Source organism: Heterocephalus glaber, unplaced genomic scaffold (assembly GCF_053883595.1).
Source record: "Heterocephalus glaber isolate CG9 unplaced genomic scaffold, H.glaber_assembly_v1.0 deba00001509, whole genome shotgun sequence".
In the NCBI taxonomy this organism is placed as follows: domain Eukaryota; kingdom Metazoa; phylum Chordata; class Mammalia; order Rodentia; family Bathyergidae; genus Heterocephalus; species Heterocephalus glaber.
Window position 1 is genome coordinate 1,364,026 of NW_028258325.1, and position 21,295 is coordinate 1,385,320.

At 42.3% G+C, this 21,295-nt stretch overlaps 1 protein-coding gene and 1 non-coding gene across 7 annotated transcripts in view; one reads left to right on the forward strand and one right to left on the reverse strand.

Annotated features, from left to right (window-relative positions):
* The window catches only part of Poln (DNA polymerase nu), a 147,337-nt gene that overhangs the window by 92,853 nt on the left and 33,189 nt on the right, over positions 1 to 21,295 (reverse strand). For 5 of the 6 annotated variants that reach the window (XM_021260401.2, XM_021260400.2, XM_087187780.1 and 2 more), the window contains 8 exons: positions 19,209 to 19,381; positions 14,527 to 14,639; positions 10,403 to 10,560; positions 8,385 to 8,453; positions 6,646 to 6,706; positions 5,967 to 6,031; positions 1,422 to 1,505; positions 1,005 to 1,100 (listed from right to left, as the gene is read on the reverse strand). In XM_021260401.2, the coding sequence (XP_021116060.2) occupies positions 1,005 to 1,100; positions 1,422 to 1,505; positions 5,967 to 6,031; positions 6,646 to 6,706; positions 8,385 to 8,453; positions 10,403 to 10,560; positions 14,527 to 14,639; positions 19,209 to 19,381 (819 nt within the window). The remainder of the gene's footprint in view (positions 1 to 1,004; positions 1,101 to 1,421; positions 1,506 to 5,966; positions 6,032 to 6,645; positions 6,707 to 8,384; positions 8,454 to 10,402; positions 10,561 to 14,526; positions 14,640 to 19,208; positions 19,382 to 21,295) is intronic. The other variant, XM_087187784.1, reaches the window with a different exon arrangement.
* On the forward strand, positions 1,947 to 2,053 carry LOC147825045 (U6 spliceosomal RNA). Its single transcript, XR_015441416.1, has one exon. It is a non-coding gene; the product is annotated as a U6 spliceosomal RNA (small nuclear RNA).

The following is a 21,295-nucleotide window of genomic DNA, read 5'->3' on the forward strand; positions in this document are numbered from 1 at the left end:
CAACGATGACTCTCAGGTGCTTGGGTGCAATGGCTAACAATTACAGCCAACTCTTGACTGGTTTTTTGTTTGTTTGTTTTGTTTTTTGTTCTGTTGGACACACAAGCACACACACTTTCACTCAATCCTCACAAGTATTTTCCCTCCTGGGAAAATATCACTTTTTATAGATCCAAAACCCAAGGCACAGAGCAGACAGAGAAGGTGGCAAGTGGGCATGGGGTGGACCCCAACATCCCTGCTCCCCTGTACTCGACCTTGGCACCTGAGGACCTGAAAGGAGGGTGGGCCCTTTACTAAGGTGAAGAACAAGATCTGGACGATGGCAGTTCCAAGCCCCTCCATGAAGCACCTTCTGTAGGAGACGACTATTCACCCAGTAACCACCCAGAGCTGCTAGGCCCAGGTGTGGATTGTTGGTGAGTAGCTTCACAGGAGCCTGTGCCCTAAGCGCCACCATGGGCTGAGGCAAGCAGGGAGATGTGATGCTGGAGAGTCAGGATGTTAGAGGAGGAGTCTCAGAAGAAAGCTTCTTCTACCTCAAAATCCAAAGCTGATGGCACAGGAGGCACAAAGCAGGGCCTCAGGCTGCTCTCACCAAAGTGACAGGAGTACACTTATTCACTGACCTCTGCTCTGCATCTTGTCAGTAAAAATCACTTGTTGGCTTTGAACATCTATTTCTGCTCTGCCACTTAGTAGAGTTTATTCCTCTCAAGAGAAGCGTAACTATAATTTTCTAAAATGAATTTGGAGATGACTAGTGATCTCCACTTCCAATCCCTTTGGGGGACACAGAGTATGAGGTCCTGACTGGATTGTCAAGAATGTGTTTTAAGGACAAAGAAGTCCAGCCAGCCAGAGGCTCCTGGAGAGCAACCATCTGCCTCTCCTGGTCCACAGCCCAGAGTGCCACTGTGGGCTTGAGCACCAGGTCTGGGAGGCTGCCCTGACAAACAAGGACTTCCCCAAGCATGTTACAAAGAGGGACGCGGGACCCTTACCACAGCCTCTGACGTGGATGGGTACTGCTGCAGCCCTGGTCCGGGAAGGCTCTTCCTGGGACCCAACAGGTGCAGCTTCAACTTGCCAAAGAGGATCTTCAAAAACAGCAATGCATATGTGTGAGAGCTCCCGAGGGGAGGGAGTGAATGTCATCATTAGAGTCAAGGCTACCACGCAGAGGAGCTGTGCCCAAACAGATGTTACAAACATGCTTACATTCTCATTTGGTACTTTTCTTGGATTTAAAGTTTGACATAATGAATTTCAATGTGTTCATCACTTGTGAGAGAACATGAAACAATTTATATACTATTTCGACAATCAACATAAAATAATATTTGTAAATTCAGAATAAATCTCCTTTTAAACTCTTGAATAAAAAATATATTTCTGAAAGAACTAAAATTTAGCCTTACCTCTCTAAGTTGATTATTACTCATTATAAGAAACTGTTCTCCTGCAACAAAGTGGGCTTCTTGCTCCAATTTTTTGAGATGAGCCTAAAAATATGATAAATACAATTAATCTCATTCATAGTTTTCACATTAAAATTATTTAATTTAGTCATTAAACAATTCTCAACAAAAGATCTTAATGGAATAGAAACAATCTATACTTTACCAAAATGGACATTAAAAAGTATATTTTGACTCATGGGGGAATGTTCAGGTTCAAAGAATCACTCTCCCTCAAACCTAGGGAAATAAACTGAAAGAAGCAAAAATAATAATATGTCAAAATTTAGGGGCTGCAGATTTAGCTCAGTGGTTCCACCGCCTGCTTCACAAGGGCAAGGTCCTGAGTTCAATCCCTGGTTAAAAAAAAAAAATTTGGGAGGGCAAACATTAGAACTAGAAAAGGGATCCAGCATCACATGAAATAAGACAGGGAAAGAGAGATATAGAGCATAGGCTGTATCCAGAATATATCAAGATGTCCAAGTGCTAGATTCAGCAGCACATATACTAAAATTGGAAAGATACAGAGAATATTAGCATGGCCCCTGTGCCAGGACGACACACAATGTTGTGAAGTGTTCCATGTTTTTAGAAATCCAGAGGATCATCAATACCTACTTTGAGAACGTGTACTCTAATAAAATGGAAAACACAGAAGAAATGGACAGATTCCTAGATACAAATGAATTGCCAAAGTTAAATGAAGAAGATACAGAAATTCTAAACACCCCAATTACAATCACTGAAATTGAAAATGTAATTAAAACTTTACCAACGAAGAAAAGCCCAGGTCCTGATGGCTTCACTGCTGAATTCTACAAGACATTTATAAGAAGAACTATCGCCCTTACTCTTTAAACTCATCAAGGAAACTGAAAGGGAAGTAAGGCTTCCAAATTCATTCCTGGAAGCAAGTGTTACTTTGATTCCAAAACCAGGGAAAGACCCAACCAAAAAAGAGAACTACAGGCCAATCTCCTTAATGAAATAGAAGCAAAAATCCTCAACAAGATACTGGCAAACAGAATACAGAGGGTCATCAAGAAGATCATACACCGTGACTAAGTCGGATTTATCCCAGGGATGCAAGGATGGTTCAACATTCATAAATCAATAAATGTAATACATTATATTAACAGAGTCAAGGACAAAAACCATATGATCATCTCAATACATGCAGAAAAAGCATTTGACAAAATCCAACACCCATTCATGATAAAACCCCTACAGAAAATTGGAATAGAAGGTCTTTATCTCAACCTGATTAAGGCCATCTATGAAAAACCAACAGCCAACATCATACTAAATGGTCAAAAACTGAAAACTTTCACGCTAAACAGGAACAAGACAAGGATGCCCACTATCACCACTCCTGTTCGATATAGTTCTGGAAACATTAGCCACAGCAATTAGGAGAGAGAAAGAAATAAAAGGAATAAAGACAGGAAAGGACGAAGTTAAACTGTCATTATTTGCTGATGATATGATACTTTACATAGAAGACAAAAAAAACTTGGCCAAAAGACTTCTAGACTTAATTGACAGATTCAGTAGAATAGCTGGATACAAGGTCAACACTCAAAAAACAATAGCTTTCTTGTACACAAATAACAGACTCACTGAGAGAGAAATTAGGGAAACAATTCCTTTTAAATAGCATCCAAAAAAAATGAAATATCTAGGAATCACTCTAACAAAGGAAGCAAAAGACCTCTACACTGAAAACTACAGTACTCTGAAAAATGAGATGGAGGAGGATATAAGAAAATGGAAAGACATCCCTTGTTCCTGGGTAGGAAGAACCAATAGAGTGAAAATGGCCATACTTCCAAAACTACTATATAGATTTAATGCAATGTCGATTGAAATTCCAACAATATACTTCATAGAACTAGAGAAAACAATCCAAAAATTCATTTGGAACCAGAAGAGACCTAGAATAGCAAAAGTAATTCTAGGCAACATAGACATGACAGGAGGTATCACAATCCCCAACTTGAAACTATACTACAAAGCCACTGTGATAAAAACAGTATGGTAATGGCAAAGAAACAGACCTGAGGATCAGTGGAATAGATCAGAAGATGCAGAAACAACTCCAGACATACTCAGCCACCTCATCTTTGACAAAGGAACCAATCACCCTCAGTGGAGGAAAGATAGCCTATTTAATAAACGGTGTAGGAAAAACTGGATTTCAACCTGCCAATGATTAAAACTAGACCCATACCTATCACCATGCACTAAACTAAGATCGAAGTGGATTAAAGATCTAAAGATTAAAACAGAAACACTAAACTTGCTGGAAGATAAGTTAGGTAGAACTCTTGAAGACATTGGGATAGGAAAATACTTTATGAACAAAAGCTCAGTAGCACGAGAACTAACACCAAAAATCAACAACTGGGATCTCATCTTATTAAAAAGCTTCTGCACTGCAAGAGAAACCACCAACAGAGCTAAGAGAAAGCTACAACATGGGAAAAAATTTTTGGTGGTTGTAGCTTAGACAAAGAACTACTATCTAGAATATATAAAGAACTGAAAAAAATCAGATCCTCAAATTCAAAGACCCAATTCAAAAACGGGCATCTGAAATGAACAGACATTTCTCAGATAAAGAAGTAAAAGCAGCAAATAAACATATGAAAAAATGTTGAACATCACTGGTCATTTGAGAGATGCAGATGAAAACAACACTGAGATTCCACCTCACCCCACAAAGAATGGCTGCTATCAAGAAATCAACCAATAACAAATGCTGGTGCGGGTGTGGGGAGAAAGGAACCCTTCTCCATTGTTGGTGGGAGTGCAGGCTGGTGCAACCACTGTAGAAATCTGTATGGAGATACCTCAAAGAACTAGGGCTAGAGGTCCCATTTAACCCAGCTATTCCCCTGCTGGGTATCTTTCCCAAAGAATTAAAAGAATCATACGACAGCGATATATGTGGACCCATGTTTATAGCAGCACAGTTTTCAATAGCTAAAGCTTGGAAACAGTCCAAGTGCCCATTAACTGGAAACTGGATAAAGAAGATGTGGTTTTTTGGGCCAGGGATTTAGCTCAGCCAATTTGCCACCTGCTGCGCAAGCGCAAGGACCAGAGTTCAATCCCTGGTAGAAAAAAAAAAAAAATGATGTGGTTTTCTTATAAAATGGAGTACTACTCAGCCATAAAGAACAAGAAACTAGAGATGTTTACAGCTAAATGGATGCATATTGAGGCCATCCTCTTAAGTGAAATAAATAGGACACACGTGTAAATACTGAATAGTTTCTCTAGTGTGAGAAACTGAAAGTGTAAATAAGGATTAAAATGAATAAATGATAATTTGAAATAGGAAGAAAAGGTCCAAAGGGGTAAGGGTGGTGGGAGGGGAAGGGGAAAGGAAAGAAGGGAAAGGAAAAATTATGAGAAAAGAAAACAAATGGAAACGAAGTCTATGTAAATAGGGAAGGGTGGAGGGGGTGAAGGGCGCACAGGTAATGGGGAAAAAATAAGAACCAAGATACATCATGTACAGGTACAAGCACCCAAAGATAAATGTAAACATATTGTATATCTAAAATGTACCAATAAAAGAATTTAAGGAAAAAAAATAAGTAAAACACTGGAGCAGATCCTTTGTAGAAAAGAAACTCCTCATAGCCAGTGACAGTAGAAAAGCACCCCATTAGTGAGCAGGAAAACAGAATCTAAACACATGCGTGGTTGTTGTGATCATAATCTGGCAGCTACCAGATGCCTCTGGACAGTGGGGCAGACAGCACTGCAACACAGTCCATGGCTCTGAAGGCCACATGGCAATGCTGGTGGGGCAGAGGCACAGGGGCCTGATGGAAAAGTCACCCACAAACTACTGACTGACTTACAGATCAAAAGCAAGCAAACGTCAAGTTGGCTCTGATGTGGAAAACAATAAAGAAAAGCAACAACCAAATAAATGACTACAAAGGCAGGGTGGTGGACATTTCCGGCAGCAGGAAGGGGGTTCAGCAGGAAAAGCACATGGGGTCTGGACATCCCAGGCTCTGGCTCAGGAGTGGTTACACTAGACTTTCCTTTGACGTAATTCAGGTGGAACATTTTTTTACATTTCCCATGCATCTTTCTCTATTTTTATTTTTCAGGAAACCCAAGAATTCCCTCACTAAACCTAGGAGTAAAGTTCTTGCAAGCAAAAGCTAACTTTTTTTTTGGTACCGGAGATTGAACTTGGGTCCTTGCACTTGCACAGCAGGCAGCGGAACCACTGAGCTAAATCCCTGGCCCAAGAAAAAGCTAACTTTTGAGAAGGAGCCTGAAGATCCATTAAAGAATTTCACACATACCTAATGGATGCAACACCGCTCCCCCCAATGGATGCGATGTGGTTAAGCCCTTCAGTGCTCCGTTCTCCCCTCAGGGCCAAGGAACAGGAGGGACTGGGGCCAACAGGGCAGGGGCAAAGCACGGTCTATGAGGCTGCTGTAGAGAAACAAGTCTGAAATGACAGCTCACCCCAAGAAGTGCTGAGATCCTCTCCATTTCTTCTTTGTTCACCTGAATCTTGTGGTTTTCCATCACTGTGATTCAAAATCAATTCAGACTGTATTTGTGTTGCATGAGTGAATTCTTTTCAGTATAGGCAGAGAGCCCCCTCCTGATGAGGACACAATGACAGCAACTGCTGTGTCCTCAGCACAGGGCCTGGTAGCATCCCCGTGTCAGAATCAGGACACAGGAACATTGACAGAGCTGGCCATTGGGGGGTGAAGGTCAACCTGGTTGTGAGGACGGGCTCTCTGTGGGCCTGGCAGGACCCGGGAGGGGCAAATGTGGGAGAGAGGCCTGCAGTGATGACGGGAGGGTTTCCAGAAGCTCTTGGGCCAAGGGGAGGACAGAAAGCAGGATCAGAGACTATGGCCAGCAGATGAGTGCCCAGCAGGGCTTTTCCTCTGGCAGACAGACTAGCAAGGGTCCCCAAAGACCAAACGTCAGAACTCTCATGTTCTTCCACATCAGGAGGTGACACAGCCCAAGCCCTCTTGTTTCAGAAAGGAAAATAAAGGACTGGCACCCCTTGGAAGCCCAGGAGACACAGCACCTATTGCTAAATGAGCTACAGAGAAGATTCATTTCCAAACAACGTGAAGAATTCTCTAGTAAAATGACTCGCTTTGTCTTTATGGTAACTTACCTGCCAAAACTGGGATCAGAGGAAGCTCCAATGTACAAAATAGTTGCCATAAACCATTAGCCTGTTTCATAAGAAGAAATACATCTTTAAACTAGGATTTGTTGAAAAGTTACATGACTTTGTGAAGCTAGAATTAAGGCAATTCCTGTTGGGCAGGTTTCTTCCCCACATCTACTCCTCTCCCTGTTCTTCCTGATAAAATTCTTATTTTTTATAAAATTCTTATTTCTGTTACATATCCTGCTTTATCATCAAGACCTGGTAGAATGGGGGGAAAAGGAAGAAGCAAGATATATCATGTACAGGTACAAATTCCCTATAATGAATGTTACCATTATGTACATCTAAAAGGTACCAATAAATATTTTGCTTTAAAAAAAGACCTGGTAGAGAAAATTATTCAGAAATGTCAGGCAAGCCAAGGACCATTCCAAACCCTCCCCCCAATAGTGAGGATTGAACCCAAAGCCTTCTCACTGAGCTGCATCCCAGCCCTTTTATTTTTTATTTTGAGACAGGGTCTCACTGAGTCACTAAGTTGCCCAGGCTGGGCTCAAACCTGGAATCCTCCTGCTTTAGCCTCCCAGTCTGCTGGAATTACAGGTATGTACAGCCATGCCCAGTTCCATATCCCTTTAAAAACTTTTGTTTTGTGACAAGGTCTCATTAAATTTCCAAGGTTGGGCTTGAATTTGTGACCCTCTTTCCTCAGCCTTCCAAGTAGCTAGGATTACACCATACTCTCATGTTTAAGATGAAATACTTGTGGACTTTTAGTCTTTATTTTAATTTCAGAATGGGTTTACTAAATTCCTATAAATGTACCCAAATTGTCACTGATTTCTCATTGCCACTGCCAGCTAGTGGGAGGCGCTGTGATCTTTATGTTGGGCCACCTGCTCTATGAGCACAAAGCCCTCACCTTTATTCACCTCCCCTCCCATGATCTTTTCTTCTTCTTTTTTTGGTACTGGGGATCGAACTCAGGACCTTGTGCGTGCGAGGCAGGTGGCAGAACCACTGAGCTAAATCCCTGGCCCCCTCCCATGTTCTTCATCAGAGAACTTTCATCTTTGTTCTTCCTGCTGCCATCTGAGTCTTGGACTCCTCTTGCAGCCCCCACCTCCCTGACTTTTCTGCCTGCCCCTCCAGACCGATTCTCTGCCTTGCCTGTGATCCAAGGTGGGTTGGCCATACACACACACACACACACACACACACACACACCCAGACACAGGCCACTCCCTCTCGCTAGTACGTTCACTCATCCTTCCCCCCTGGACCCACTCTCTTCCTTCTGGCCCCTCAGCTGTCCCTTCCAGTGGCTGTGGCTTCCCAGGAAGATAGTGAGTGAGGGGAGCTGAGTCCATTTCTTTACTGAACAAAACAAAAGCTCTGCTGCTATGTGCGCTACAGAAACACCCCAGTAAAGGGGAGGCATGGAAACAGGCTACGGTTGTTTCCTACCTAAAGAAAGCATTCTAGGGGCTGGAGGTTTAGCTCAGTGGTGCCACCACTGCCTCGCAACCGCAAGGTCCAGAGTTTGATCCCTGGTACCAAAAAAAAAAAAAAAAGAAAGCATTCTAAAACCTGGGGCCTTACCCCTCAATCTGTCCTTTCCTGAGTGGGACCTTAGAACAAACATGTCACTTCCTTTACCTTCTCCTGGGAGTGTGCCCTGTGAGTGAATGTGAGAAGTCACATCTTGCACAACCAGAACTCAGAACAAAATGTCTTGCCTTCAACTTGGAACACAGTTCCTTCGTAAGTCTGTAGAGTATACTCAGGTTCACACGTACATTCTGATACTTTAAAAGAGAAAAAAGTAAAATTTAGACCAACTTAGAAGAATGTTCATCACAGTCTGGAAGATGACACAACTCCTAAGTGTTCCTAGTGAACCCCCAGGAGCTTCTGCTGGCAGACGCTACATGTGGTGGCATCATCACCAGTCGCCTCAGGTAGACAAGGCCCAGTCTACTGAAAGACTTCCACTGTGCAGGCACAAGCTCTGCACAGCAGGCACTTTCTCACCACTCAAGGTTTTCTTCATTTTACAGACTAAGAGACAGAAGCACAAAGAGAGCCTAGGACAGTGGATAAACTGGCAGAGCGAGAACAGAGTCCTTTCTTGGGCCGCACCCCTCCTCAGCCACACAGAATGGCTGCCATTTCCCACACTCACCTGTCCATTTCCACTCTGGCACAGATGCCTGAAGGGGCCCCGGGAGACCCCTAAAAGGGCTATGACTGATGCACAGAAAGGGGATGAGAGGTAGCCCCTTAACACACAGTCTACCTCTGCTCAGTACCCCAGAGCCTAGGCCACTCAGGCTGAGTTTTTGCCAGAGGCCTCTGAGTGAACTTGGAGGGCTGTGGCTGGCTGCATACATCCAGACAGGACTCTTGTTTCCTGGTCTTGGCTCTCAAGGAATGACCCATCAGAGGACACTAGGTAGACGGTTTCCAGCCACCACCTGGCAGAATTTGACAATGCTGGCTGCAGGGGCTTTCTCAACTCCAAAACAGCCATGTGTTTTCACTCTGAATGGCCCAGCACAGGCTAGCTCCTAGGTGTGGCACAGCCCCATGAGAGCCCTCATTCCTCCCACCAAGTGCCCGGCATCTGTTCTCTGGGTGGCCTTGTCATTCCCGTGCTACTCCCTCTCTGTGAGTGCTCTTCCTTTCTCCTAAGCAACTCAAGCCATCTTTTCTCATACTGGAAAGGAAATATATGGAAATGCTGGAAAGAAACAAAGTCTGAAACCCATACTGAACCTTGGCCTCCACTTGACCTTGGGTGAAGTTAGTGTACATTAACCTTGAATGTCTCCGTTTCCCCACTAGAAAACTGGGACTGATAATACTAAGGTAGGCGACTCTTTCCTTCAGTAATGATATCCCAGCTTCCATTTGGGGGCGGCTCTCTGCCTGACAGCAGGACTCTGAGTAGGAACGCTGACCACAGGACCCTGCCTTCCCCTGCTGGAATGGACACTGGACCATGAGGGAAAGAACCCACTCTCCAAGAGCCAAACTGTGACTCTGGCTCGATGTCGGCACTGTGGCAGTGGCCCTGACCCAGGGTCCCCAGGGCTGCAGGCTCCTGTTTTTGCAAGGCCTTCTTCTGCTTTTCCTCTGATTCTTGAAGCTACCTCACGACCTTCTGGTGAGCCTCTTTTTAAACTGAAAGAGTACATTTCTGTTATTTATAGCCTCCCCCACACAGTGGTCAGGAGGATGAAGGGCAGAGGGTGAATCCCAGCTCCGAGTCCCTGTTGTGCTCTACCTCAAGTTCCCTCTGCCCAGTGCTGCTCATAAGCAGCACTTCACCCACCAGCCCTATCCTCAGGGGTGGGTGGGGGCTGAGGAGAGTCAGCAGGGTCGGTCTCACAGTTCTCCCCACATGGGCTGAGGGGGCTTCCCAGGAGCTTAGCAACAGTGGCCACCTTACCAGCACTAAAGGTGTATAGAGAGGCAGCTCTCTGCTCACGGAACAATCAACTTTGACAGCAGAGAATCCACTCAGAAGAATCACACTGTGAGTGAGGTTCCCCAGGAATAGGAGGTGGGAAATCTCCCGTCCTATCACCACCCCGCACCAGAAATGCCAAAGTCAAAGAATTTGTGTGGAATAAGTGAAAATGAAGGTTAACAATGTTCTTTTTACTACTGGATTAGCTATGAAGTAGGAAAGTGTCCAGAAAAAAGTCAAAGTAATATTAAGGTGAATAAACCACATCTTAAAATGACTCACCACATTATTTCTTGAGGAATTTCCATATGTGCTGCTCACTTCAACTGTAACAGACTTTTCAAGGTGTTTTGCCACTAAGTCCTCAAAAGAAGGTGCGGTGTCACTTGGATCTATGAGCCATGCGGCAATTCTGGGGTCTAGTCCTACAAAATCGGCAACTGAAGAGGGAAAGGTCACTTAATCTCCCCAGAACTAGTAAGTGTTGCTTTTCCTGCCTTGACAAGGTTCTTAAAGATCAAATAACAACACTATTACCACTGCCTTTGGATTACTGAGCTAGGTACCACATAACTATCACCCTCCATCACTACCACCCTTTGAGGAGGTGGCCTCAACATCCAGGTCCCACACAGATGGTCTCCATGGGCACCACACTCAAGAAGTGGATCCCAGGGCTGGGGATCTAGCTCAGTGGTGCCACTGTCTGCCTCGCAAGCTCAAGGACCCAAGTTCGATCCCAGTACCAAAAAAAAAAACAAAAAAAGAAGTGGATCCCAAACAGCGGAAGGATGGGGACTCCAAACTTGGAATTTGGATCTCCGAACACCATGTTCCAAGAGGCTAAACTCAAAATCCTAGGCCTACTTCTTGCCTCCTTTTCTCCTCTTTTTCTCTCCCTAATCTTGTTCCTTCCCCACTCAGGCTTCTCAATCACTTTGAGCCATGTGTCTTCCCTTCCACATCCTCCCCTCTGCTTGCCTCCTTGCTGGGCTGTCCTTCATGACCCTGCATCGTGGTGTCAGGACTCCGGCTTCCTGAGTCAAGGAAGAAGGCCAGAAGTGTCCTTGTCACTGTGTGGGGAGGGTGGACAGCATGTGCCAGAGACTGATGTTCCCTGATGGGAAAAAATCCTGGGAGAGAACTAAGGTCATATTATGTGCACCACAATGCTGTGGAAAGAACTCTGGGCCCAGGAGGTCATCTCAGCCCTTCCATGTCATTTCCTCATCTGGAAACTAGGGGGAAGATTACTGCACATATCTGAGAAACATGTGTGAAGATGCTTTCTAAAAAAAGAAGACATTTGCTAACTAGGTAAGTTTTAGCACCAAAGTAGTTGACTGATCTTTAAGATTTCAAATTGCGCCATACAAAAATAAGGAGTTTGGAGAGTACTATAGAATAGTGTGACCAGATTCTAAAATTGCTAATAAAGCCCACTAAGCTCTTTAAACAAAAATAAACAGAAAGGAGTTTGCCTCCAACTTAAAATACATTACATTATTACATTATATATTATGTTTTCTGGCACCTTTAAATTATACTAGTATAAGAAACTTATATTTACCAAAGCATCCAGTGTAATAACTTTTTCATTTGATGTCCAAGACATCCTACGTCGGCAGATTTGGAACTTGAGATGGGAGTCAACAGTCATTCTGGCTGCTGCCCCCAAGTCAGCAATGTATGACATTACATGACCCTGTCTGTTATTGCGGACAAACCCAAGAGGTTATTTCATTCCCTTGCCTTTCACACCTCTAATGTTCCAAAGTTAAAGATTCTTATTGACAGGCATGTTTGAAAGTCCATGGTGAGGTCTGACAGAGCTGGAATGGTCTGGGGCTGGTCCTGTAAGCTCCCTTCCACCACTGACAAAGCAGTCTGCCAAGACAAATCCCCTCAGTAGGAAGAAACACCAGTAGTTGAAAAAGAAATGCCAACAAAACAGATTTAAAATAAGCTAAGAAAATGATGTAGGCTATGAAAAAATAAATCAGAACTAAAAATACTTAGAAAGTAGATAACCTAGAAAAAGAAAAATTATACAAAGAAATGACAGAATCCAGGAAAGAGAAATAAGATTTCAGAAATAAAAACTGATGAAGCAGGACACAGAAGCAAATAAATATAATTGATAATGTCTTAAAAAAAAAAGAAGATGGAAAAGAGAAAAAATTTAAAGAAAAAAAGAATGAAGAGCTTGAAAATGGATTCTAGGTAAGAAGTGATAAATATGAGAACTGGGCAACAAAACTCAACATATGAGCTAGGAATTCAAAGAAAACCTAATACTGTGTAAATGCTTCCAGCGATTTTAAACCACATGGTAAAGGACACACATAATCAACACTGACATAGGACAGACCTAGAGCTCAGTGGAATAGAATTGGGAGTCAGAAATAAATCCATACCTCAGTGGTACTAAGAACTTGGACCTTGTAGTGTAGTCAGTTGTGGCCCCCAAAAGATATGTCTACCTGAAGCCCATGACCTTGTGTGAAATAAAATCTATGGTAAAAATCCTGAGATCATTTCGGGCTGGGAGGGGGCCTAGATCCAATGATGGGTGTACTTGTGAGAGACAGAAAAGGAGAAGCAATACAGATACACAGACAGGGAAGGGGAACATGGAAATAGACAGACACTGGACTGCTAACCACCACCAGAACCTGGGAGGGCACGATGGCATGGGTCCTCCCTCAGACTCCAGAAGCAGCCCTGGCAACATCTTGATTTTAGTCTTTTGGCCCCCAGAACTGTGACAGAATAAATGTTTTAAAGACCCAGACCCTGTTTCAAAAAAAAGAAAAGAACAACAGAAAACCCCAGCTGAAGGCAATGTGTTAAAGCAGCCCTAGGAAGCTAGTCTTCTGGGCTTGTATCACAAGGACTCACTTCGTAACTCATCAAAGACTGTGTGCAATGGATCAAAACACACTGAATGTTATTAAATAAGTGCTGGCAAGAACATGGAGGAAAGGGAATTTTCATTCATGGTGGTGAAGATATGGAGAAAGGGGATTCTATAGCACAACTACTATGGAGAACAGAGCAGAGTTCCTAACAAAACTAAAGGTAGGTCTACCATATGACCTAGCTATCTTATTTTGGGGTTTATCTCCAAAGGAAATGATAACCACATATCAGATACATCTGCACGTTCATGTTCATTGCAGCATTATTCATCTTTGCTAAGACATGGATTCAACCGAGGTGCCTATGTGCCCATCTTCAGATGAAGAGACAACGGAGTATTATTCAGCCATGAAAAAGAATGATATCCTATCCTTTGCAACAGAATGGATAGCACTGTAGGACACAGTGAAGTAAGTCAAACACAAACAAAACATTGTGTGTCTTCTCTCATATGTGGATGCCAGAAAAAAAGTTGTTCTGAATGTAGAAGAATAATAGACAATTACTAAAGGTTGGAAAAGGTGGAAAGGAAGGCAGATAGCTGTGTCACCAAGTTGCAATTAAGGAACCTAAACAATGACAATCGATTGCTTCTAACATCACAAAAAAGGTAAGCAAATAAAAAGTTACAGGACAAGAGTGGAAATTCAAACATCAGCTGGGCAGCTCCTCATGAAGAGATCGCTGCAGCCTCTGTGGGGGATGATGGCATCATTTTAAGCAGGAATCTTTGTATTTCAGTCACACAACTGAAATATTTTGAGATTAATTATATAATGCTGGTAATTTGCAGAGTTTGGAGTGTGGGGAGTCCCAGAGGAAAAAGACTGTCTATGGGTTGATATAATTAAAAGGTGTTTTCTGATATTTTTATTATGAATATCTCCAAACATACAATTTGAAAAGAACTGTAGGGTGAACACTCAATTGTTCACTACCTAGATTCTACAGTGAACTTTTTTGGGGGGGGTATTGGGGATCAAACTCAGGTCCTTACCCTTGTGCAGCAGGCGGCGAAACCACTGGGCTAAATCCCTGGGCCTACAGTGAACATTTTTGCTAAATTTATCATTTATCTACTTAACTAGTAAAAAAGTTATTAAAAAATCTCTCTACTATTTCAAATGAAAGATAAAATGTCTCTGACATTATTTTGATGTTAATTGCTTCGGACTGTAGTTTATTAATTCTTAGGAAGTTTTACCTTTGTGATAACAACAAATCCCAGTTTGACTGCTGCAGAAGTTAATTTTTTCCAACTTTAAATTACCAAAGGGATATATACTGGTGAAAGCTCAGGTATCACTTAGCCCCACAGGGGAGAGGGCTTCCCTGAGGCTAGGGCAGATGAGTGGGCATATATGTCAGTACAGGTGTGGCCAGGTGACCTGGAGCTTGTGACTCAGTGACCTTCACTATCCTCCCACCCCAGAGGTGTCACTGATGAAGAGTTAAACTGTAAAGACAATGTAAGAGTAACTTACCATGCCTCCAACTGCCATCATCATCAAAAAATTGCAGTACTGTTCTCACAAAGTCCTTGGCATTAAAACAAATAACAGGGCATTTACATTTCAGTGTTTGAAATAGCACATTCCTAGAAGATGGAAAGAAATTCACTGATTGGACATTAATTCAGAACTTGTGACCTTGGAAAAAATATTATTAATACTCTATTAAAAGCTGTCATTACTTAGTATATATATGCCTTAGCAATGAATTCTGTGAGGCAGGCATTATTTCTTATCTGCATGTTGTAGAAGATGAAGGACAGACACAGGCTGCAGAATGAGGTCTGAATTTCTGGAGAAAGCTTACATATTCTCGACTCCAGATGCTGGGCCCCAAAGCAGTGCCCCAACCTGCAATCCTGGAACCCCTCAGACATTCCACCTTCCTTCATGCTGAGTCCTGCCCTCCATCACTGGACTGTGCCATTTCCCTCTGGCTCCTGGGCCACTGCACTTGCTCATTCTGGACTCTAGTTCCCCTCCCACAACTCTGTAACTTACTCAAGTGCTGTCCTCAGAGGGGAGCAGGCCTCCTTGTGCCTCCTGTACTCCGTCCACATAACAAGCACACAAGGATCTGCATTTGCTGGACTGTAACTCATGAGCTCCTTGAATATGGGACTCGTAACAGTTCGTGTCTATTGAATGCTTACCATGTGCCAGTACCACGCTAACACTTCACAAGGGTTGCACACCGAAACTCCATTCTGCCTCTATACATTCTGCCCATTTCATAGGTGAGGGACCTTAGCTTCCAGAAGTCACATATGATGAGTGGCGACACAGGGCTCTGAGACCAGAGCTTAAACTCTAAGCCACCAAGGTATGAATCCCCTGCATAGTAAATGCTTATGAATACATTAATGAGGTTCTTTGGATAGGGCTGAGAAAGGAAGAAACTCGGAGTCTAATGAGCCCCACAGATGAAGTAAATTTATAGTAGGACTTCACTTGTTTCACTCCAGAGAGAGACATTTTCAGGCTTTTTTCAAGTTACGTGACTTCCCCTTGGTTTCTTTAAACAGGGAGCCCAGGTGGCAGAGAGGGGAAAATGTCAGCAGCATAGCTCTGGTCTTGGCTTGGACAGACCCCGGAGAGACCCACAGGGGGACAGAGACGAGAGAGGGATGCGGTTACAGGGAGAAGGGTGCTTGAAGCCCCTGCAGGTCCTGGGAGAAGTATCTAATAGCCACTGGGCCTTCTGCTGGGGACCACAGGCCACTGATGTCTGCTTGATAAGACAAAGAACAAAAGATCTTATAAGATAAAAAAGCTAAAACAGAATGTATTTTATGAGCCAACTGTGTAAGTCAATTACATCACATTTACAAAACAAAAAGCCAGCTATAACATATTTTAAGTTAGGCAGGGTTGGGGATATAGCTCAATGGTGTTTTCAGCATGTGCAATACACTGGGTTTCATCCCCAGCACTGCAAAAAATAAAAATAAAAAAGCTAGATTTGGACCTAAAAACAAAAATTTGAGTCAAAACTCACAAGACTGATATATAGCTTTAATTATCTCTCTCAGTCTCAATTTCCTCATCTGAAAGATGGAATTAATACCCAATATATGGAGATATTATAAAGATGAAAGATCTTGTGCATGAAAGGACCTTGCATATATAGCTAATAAATGGTATTAAGTATGTTTTTGCAAAAAATTACATGCTTTAATAGTAAATTAGCCCTTTTGGTTCTTGGAAGGTGCTCTGGTCTTCTCCATCACCTTTGGACATTCATCTCCAGTTCCTTGAGCCTTCCAATGTAGACCCTTTGGCTTTCTAATACGAACTCACACAGGACTCTGCAGTGAGCTCCAGGCCTTTGACTTTTGACTGGGTCCTCTGGCTCTCCAGTGGGCAAGTGGCCATTTTGCATTCTTCCACCCTGACTCCGCAGGCAGCCATTGTAAGCCTACTTTGAATAGCCTTTATATATCATATATATTTTTTATATTAAATCTGTTCCTCTAGTGACTCCTGATACAAAATAATAGAAAATTATTTTATATTTATATTCCTTTAAATCCATTTAAAAATGAGTTCATAGTTTTATTATACTAATAGTCACAATAATTATATTTTACAACTTTTAAACTTATAACAAAAAATGTTAGATACCAACTTTAAAATGTATGAAAGTGGCTGGGCATCGTGCTGCATGCCTATAATCCCAGCACTCAGGAGGGTAAGGCAGGAGAATCGCCATGAGTTCAAGGCCAGCCTGGGCTACAAAGCAAGACCCTGTCTCAAAAGACCCCCCCAAAACCCACAAAACAAAAAACAAATAAAATGTATGAAAGAGTAAAAAAAAATAGTAAATTAAATGTGCCTTATATAAATTCATTTTGAATCCCAAAGACACTATTATAGAATTGGGATTATTACTACAATTTTATGGTATTTGAGGCATTATCTTCATATAATTATCCTGGAATTTATAAAAATGAAGCTTCAATACTCACTTATTCAATATAAAAACTGAATAAATATTAACCACCTGTCATGTGGCACTGTTCTTAGACGTGGGGATGCAAAAATAAATGAAACAAAAATCCCTGCTCTTAGAAGTGGATACATGGAAAACAATAAATAAGTAGACATATACAATGGTGCTGGTGGTAGGTATTACAGAAGAAAATGAGGAAGGGGGTGTGGGTGGTGCTAGGTGGGTACTATTTTATCCAGATGGTTAGGAAAGGCCTGGCTAACAAGTAACACACGAGGAAGACATGAAAGATAAGAACAAAAAGCCTAGCTGATGGAGAGCTCTTTTCAGAAATTCTAGCTAATAAATGTAAAAGATAAGACTGAGAAAAAAAAACAAAACCTGGATCAAGTCTTTAGAACAAAATGTCAGTGTACACTAAATAAAGAGGAAAGGAAAACAAGTTGAAGAATCTCACAATGAAATAAATAGACAAATAAAGGACATGGGACCTTTTGCAAGATGGTTTAGACTAGAAGAGGAGAGATAAGCCCACCAAACATTATGTGTGGGCATTGTTGGGCCCCTGACCCCAATATTGTAGAAAGACATTTTGAGACAATCAGATGACTTTAAATTTGAATTGGACATTACATTTAAGTTTGAAAATAGTATTGTGGCTATGAAAAAAAAAAGCCCATGTTTCTTGGAGCTGTCCCTTAGGTGAGGGTGAATGGCTAGTCTGTGATTTCCTTTAAATCCAGCCCTCTCAGCCACCTCTATAAAGGGACAGATGAAAGAAGTATCCAAAAATCTGGTGATGTTTGTCTAGGTGAGTGTAATGTTACCCTCTACTTCTGTGTTTTCATAATTCACTTTTTGTTGGATTAGAGAAAAATGTAATGGAATGAGGCAGCAAGCCGTGTGGCTATCTGGGAGGGTGCTGCAAGGAGGGGAGGGTGTGCACAGTTGTGGTGAGGGGCTGAGCACCCTGAGGCAGGGGAGGGGAATAGGCATGGCAGAAGGATCCCACTGACTCGGTCAGTGACAGGAACTCTTACTTTGCTTCAGAACAAGAAGCTATCAGAGGGTTTCGACGGGGAGTGACACGATCTGACTGATGTTTTCCCTCTGACAGCTGGGCTGAAGGGGCAGGTGGAACAGCTGTCCAGGCAGGAAGATGTTGCCGAAGCTCACCAGGGAACAGCTTGCCCGGTGGCAGCAGCAGAGTGGGTGAGAGTAGAACAGAGTCCAGCTACTTCTTGAAGTGGAGCCAATAGGGGTCACTAAGAACTAGGATACTGTTCATGGAAAAATCAAAGTCAAAGATAGTACCAAGCCTTTTGGCCTGAGATTATGGCGGCTGGTGATGCCATGGGCCCCCTCAGCCAGACTGCAGAGGAGCAGCAGAGAATATGGGGCTCGGGATGCATGAGCCTGAAAGGTCACCGGATGTCCAAGTGGAGAATGTGAGCAGCATATATAAATCTGGAACATTTGTCAACACTGTCTTCGTCTTCCCAAAAGTTATCCAGAACCCAATCAGGTTTACTAATTTACTAATTAGTACTAGTACTAGTACTAGTTTACTAATCACACACCCTTGATCCAGCCACTTCTGAAAAGCCCTACTTATGAATGCATGAGGCTTTGGGGGGACACCCAGACACAAGCCATCACAGAGGGTCAAGCTACTTCCAAACTGTATTTTTTTTTGGTACAGGGGATCAAACTTTGCACCTTGCGCTTGCGAGGCAGGCAGTGGCACCACTGAGCTAAATCCGGCCCCCTCCAAACTGTATTTTCACAGACATACATCATTGAAGCTGGTACCACTTAGTGGCAGAGAGGGTAACTGACTTTGCAGGCAGAGATAGCGCATTTTTTCATATGTGAGGGAAGAGGGAAGAGGGCTGGGAAGTCATCTGGGCCCTGGCAGTGAGAGTGGGTTTTCAGACTTGGGATGAGGCTTTACTCCCCAAGTTCTCACTGTGAAGAGATTCAAACCTGAGCAGCCTCCTGCAGAACCAGTGGGGCTCACTTCAAAAGCTCTGGGGGGAGGAGCCAGGGTTTACATTTAGATCCATTTCATTTAGATCTGTTTTATTTTCATTTGTCCACAAAAAAATCTCTAAAGCCTAAATAATTAAAACTGGAGCTCAGTCAACTACATTAGGATGAAGCAGGATGTAAGAACTGAAGGTAATCAGTGAAGGTTTCTTACCTGGCAAATATCCTGTGCGCCTCCTGTTCCTGGCCCCGGAGACAGGCATGCTCTGTGTGTATGTAGATGCACCGATCCTCCTGCTTAAATCCCTCCGCCAGGCTCCAGGAAGAGCCTGCTTCCACCTGGCTCTTCAGTAACATGACAATCCCTCTAACACAGGAAGTCGGAGCCTGGGAATACACAGTGAAGTTCCAAAGTTAAACACAGACAAAATGTCTATTTGAGCAAGATACGTCATTTTATAATTAAACAGGTTGGGAGATAAAAGGTCTAAAGTTACGCCTATAATTTTACTCTCCAAGTCTGGTTTCTACCCTACTCAATATAATCATAGAAGTCTTAGCCAGTACAATATGACAGGAAAAGGAAATAATAGGCATGTAGATCAAAGAGGAAGAATCACACTGTCCCTATTGACAAATGACATGAATAACTATGTGGAAAATCCAAATGAATCTATTTTTTTTTAATCCTGGAACTAGGGCTGGGGATTTAGCTCAGTGGTGCCGCTGCCTGCCTTGCAAGCGCAAGGTCCCAAGTTCGATCCCTAGTACCAAAAACTCCCACAAAATCCTGGAACTAAAATGTGAATGTGACAGGGTTTCAGAATATAAAATCAAAATACGAAAATAAAAAATCAAATATATTTCTACACACTGGCAATAAATATATGAAAATAAAAAATTTAAACTGCCATTTATCATAACTTCAAAAAACTGAAAAAGGCCAAAAAAATGAACAAAACATGCATAGAATTTGTGTGCTGAAAACTACAAAATACTGATGAAAGAAATCAGAGATGTAAATAACCAAGACATATCATATTCAAAGATTGGAAAATTCAACTTAATAAATATGATATTCCTCCCCAAGTTACCCAGGAAGGTCAATAAACCTTAGGTACAAGAAACATGAAGAAAGCTACTCCAAGAAAACTACATCATGATCAAATAGTTTAAACTTAGCTGGGTGTGGTGGCCCACATCTGTAATCCCAGCACTCTGGAGGGTGAGGCAGAGGATTTCGAGTTCAAATCCAGCCTGGGCTACATAGAGAGTTCAAGATTTTTCTCAAAAACAAATATACAAAAACTCCTTAAATCGGTGATAAAGGAAAAATCTTAATAGAAGCTGATCATACAGAGAACCAAAAATAAGGATAATAGCATATTTCTTGTGGGAAATAAAGTTAGAAGACAGTAGAGTAACATGTTTAAACTACTGAAAGAAGAAAAAAACCTAACATTCTTTAGCCAGCAAAATGTCTTTCAAAATAGGCATGGTGATGTGATTCAGTAGTACCTGGTATTTAGGAGGCTGAGGCAAAATTGCTTGACCCCAGGAGCTCGAGACCAGCTTAGACAACACAGAGAAACAAGGAAGAAAAGAAAGAAGGAAGGGAGGAAAAATGAAAGAAGGAAGGAAGGACCTGCATATCACACTGAAAACTACAGTACACTGCTAAACAAAATTAAAGTTTTAAATAAATGAAGAGATAGCCCATGTTCATAATCAGAAAACTCAATATGATTAAGATGGCAAGACTCCCCAAATTAACCTACAATTACAACACAATTTGAATCAAAATCCCAGCTGATTGCAGAAATTGACAAACTAATCCTAATATTTATATGGAAATACCAAAGAACCATAACACATAAAGCAATCTTGAAAAAGATGAACTAAGTTGAATGACTCGTGCTTCTTGAGTTCAAAAACTGAACTACAAAGCTTCAGTAATCAAGAAATATGGTGCAAACTGGGTGTGGTGGTGCATGCTTATAATCCCAGCACTCAGGAGGCTGAGGCAGGGGATCACCATGAGTTTGAACTGCATAGCCAGACCCTGTGGAAAGGAAAGGAAGAAAGGAAGAAAGGAAGAAAGGAAGAAAGAAAGAAAGAAAGAAAGAGAGAAAGAGAGAAAGAGAGAAAGAGAAAGAAAGAAGGAAGGAGAGAGAAAGAAAGAAAGAAAGAAAGAGAAAGAAGGAAGGAAGGAGAGAGAGAGAAAGAAAGAAAGAAGGAAAGAAAGGAGGGAGGGAGGAAGAAGAAAGAAAGAAAGAGGGAGGGAGGGGAAGGAAGAAAGGA